At 40.0% G+C, this 2,918-nt stretch overlaps 1 protein-coding gene across 1 annotated transcript; it reads right to left on the bottom strand.

Annotated features, from left to right (window-relative positions):
- Positions 1-96: 96 nt before the first annotated feature.
- Positions 97-1,895, bottom strand: LOC102298010 (parvalbumin beta). The gene is made up of 5 exons (XM_005925463.2): positions 1,739-1,895; positions 1,190-1,256; positions 963-1,095; positions 478-587; positions 97-361 (listed from the first exon to the last, which is right to left on the bottom strand). The coding sequence occupies exons 2-5, from the start codon at positions 1,248-1,250 to the stop codon at positions 321-323; spliced, it is 345 nt and encodes a 114-aa protein (XP_005925525.1). The 5' UTR covers positions 1,251-1,256; positions 1,739-1,895; the 3' UTR covers positions 97-320.
- Between the last annotated feature and the right edge of the window lie 1,023 nt (positions 1,896-2,918).

Below are 2,918 nucleotides of genomic sequence, written 5' to 3'. Positions count from 1 at the left end.
CGCCACTGGATATATATATATATACATATATAGCCTATTAGTAGCCTATTATTATTACACGAACATAATAATAATAATGAGAAGAGGAAACAATAACACCGTAGCAAAAGAATATTTATTCTTTTTGATCGATCGTTCCTGGAAAGTGCATCATCAAAGATTTTACATTAAGCAAAATTCGTATTTAAGACATGAACACAACCGAGCGGCATTTTCATCATTTTGGACAGGTGTTGCATAGAAGAAAACGTCTTTTAAGCAAATGTATAAAAATTAGGGTGACGAGATGGAGTTCGCTGTGGTCATTGTTGTTCCATCCATCACTTGGCACCATTATTTGTCTTAACCAAGACAACGAACTCTGCAAAAAGACAGAAGGAAAAACACCTGTGACATATCCGTTAGCAGGAAAAACAAAACATCCAAAGAGGAATTTCACTGTGGTGCACGTGAATTTTTTTAATTTATTTTTTATACCATCAGCGCCAATCTTGCCGTCACCGTCGGTGTCACCAGCACCGAGGAAAGCCTTAGTCTCGGTGTCGTTCAGGACGCGTGCACCTGACTTGAAGTTCTGGAGGAACAGCCTGCAGACAGAGGTGAGCAGTGAGTTCACAGACCCAAGTTCTCATTGGCTAAGACATGCAATCTGACTGCAGAGAGTACAGTTTGGATACAAGTCAACTAAGGCATAAAAAAGCTGTTTTCTTTAGCTAAATAAATTAAATTAAAGCAAAATATTCATTCAAAAAAACGACCCATACCTAACCGAAATATATCATTCTGGTTATATAAAACCAGTGCATGGGTTAAATATGTCTACACATAGCTTACTGTAGTCTACTGTTAGCGACTGAATGGTTTTGTGCTTACAGCCTCCTGCCACTCATTATGATGCATCCAAGGTCAAATCAACAACAACAGCAAAACCCTAACAACGCCTTTTGTATGAACTTTCTTACTTAAGCTCGTCCTCCTCAATGAAACCGCTCTTGTCCTGGTCAATGATGGCGAAGGCCTTCTTGATGTCATCTGCGGACTTGTCATGAAGGCCGCAGGACTTGAAGAACTTCTTGTGGTCGAATGTGCCGGCGTCTGAAAGTAGCGCAGGTTGTTACTGAAATTCGCACAAAGCAAGCGCAGCTGAACAAAAAAGAAGGTGAGTTGTGATCGCAGACGAGGGAATCACCTTTGCACGCATCCAGGGCTGCAGTGATGTTAGCCTCAACTAGTACACCTCCGAATGCCATTGTGAACTGGGAAAATAAAAATAAAATTCATTATTAAACTTTTAAAGTTGGGCTTAATGTCCATAGGTGACCATCCCAGGTTATTATTATTATTTTATTATTATTATTAATATTATTATCTTTTAGAACATTGGCAGCATCTGAAGAATCACACATCTGTAAGTTTGCTTCTTGCCAAAAATAATCTGAACCACTCCAAATATGAAAGGGCAAATTATTCATTGCGCTTCTTTCTGAAGCTGCAACTCTAAAGATGCGAGTACGTCTGATCAGTAATCCATGTGGCCAACGATGATGACGCTCCGGCAAGAAAGCGCAAAACTCATCTCCTTCTTCTGATGCTGCCTCGCAGTAAGGAGTCCCGATTTAAAGCGTAATTAACAATAAATTAAAAAAGTAAAAAAAATTAATAAATGTAGTGTTTTCTCAAAGATGCCAGGTGATGATGTGGCTCTCGGGTTTCCCTTCTCCTTTCCATTCAAACTCACCTCTTGTGTCTTTGCTTTGTAGGCTACGAATGACACAGACAAGACCCGAGTCGACTGCAGTGACCATCACGGCGCTCCGGGTGAGCTTTTATATGATCACGCCATCGAAATCTGAAGCATAAGATAACTGACACCGAGAAGGGGGATGCGAAAATGCGTCCCCTTAGCCAGAGAGCCGTCTATTTTAAGTTTCACAAATGAAGACGCTTAAAAGGTGCGTTTGAAGAAGTCTTTAATGTCCACTCAAAGCTAAGAATAGGCCCCAGCACTGCTGAGGAGGACGAATTGGAAGTGCTGCGGGCGGGGGCGGGGGACTGAGCATGCATGCATTAGAGCTGGCGTAAGTTGTACTAACTGGTTGTTTCTCCTCTTTTTGACGATTTAGAAGGCGTGGACTACTCACTGCAACAGTATGTGAAATATATTTGGCGACTTTGAGGGAAATTGTGGTTTTGATTTCTTAGCTGGAACAATGAAGGGTACTTCGTAAGATATATATGTATTTCACTCCTTTGAGATTCGCACAGATAGTCTGCCTGCCTAGCACATTGCTAAATACTTTTTAAAAACCCGTCTTACTTGTGCCGCATACGAATTCCAAATATCAGCCACGCCCGGTTTTACTGTCAAGTCCTTTTTGTTCCAAATATTTGTAAAAAGATTTATTAAATAACCAAATTAATTCAAGGGGACTCTCTGACTTTAGAAATATTCTTAAGTTTTCCTTAAAAATTCCATCTGCCATGTGTGATTACAATAGATATTCTAAACCCCTAAAGGCACAAGGGCATGCTCATGCTTTTAGACAAAGCATTAATAATCAAAATGGGCAAAAAAAAGATAATCACAGTCAGCTACTCTTGCTGAAAGAATGTGTTTGACCTGTAGGAGGCAGCAAAGTTCTGTGGCGTAAGCCTAGCAATTGTGAGGAAACGGCAGACTGCTATCACTCAGACTATTTCTGATTCCCCTGCTGTTAGACAGTAATAACCTTATGGCGTCATCTGATAGGCTTGAGGTTTACATAATGCTGAATTCTTAGCTTACATTGGGATCGTAATTTGACTTTAATATGGAAACTGAGCTGTTCAAAATTTCATTCCAGGCTTATGCATATAGAATATTTTCTTCCTCAAAATGAGGTACACACCAGGTGCTGATAGAAGTTAAATAATGTATT

Source organism: Haplochromis burtoni, unplaced genomic scaffold (assembly GCF_018398535.1).
Source record: "Haplochromis burtoni strain Fernald_Lab_line unplaced genomic scaffold, NCSU_Asbu1 Contig_81, whole genome shotgun sequence".
NCBI lineage: Eukaryota > Metazoa > Chordata > Actinopteri > Cichliformes > Cichlidae > Haplochromis > Haplochromis burtoni.
This window is presented reverse-complemented; position numbering and strand designations above follow the sequence as displayed.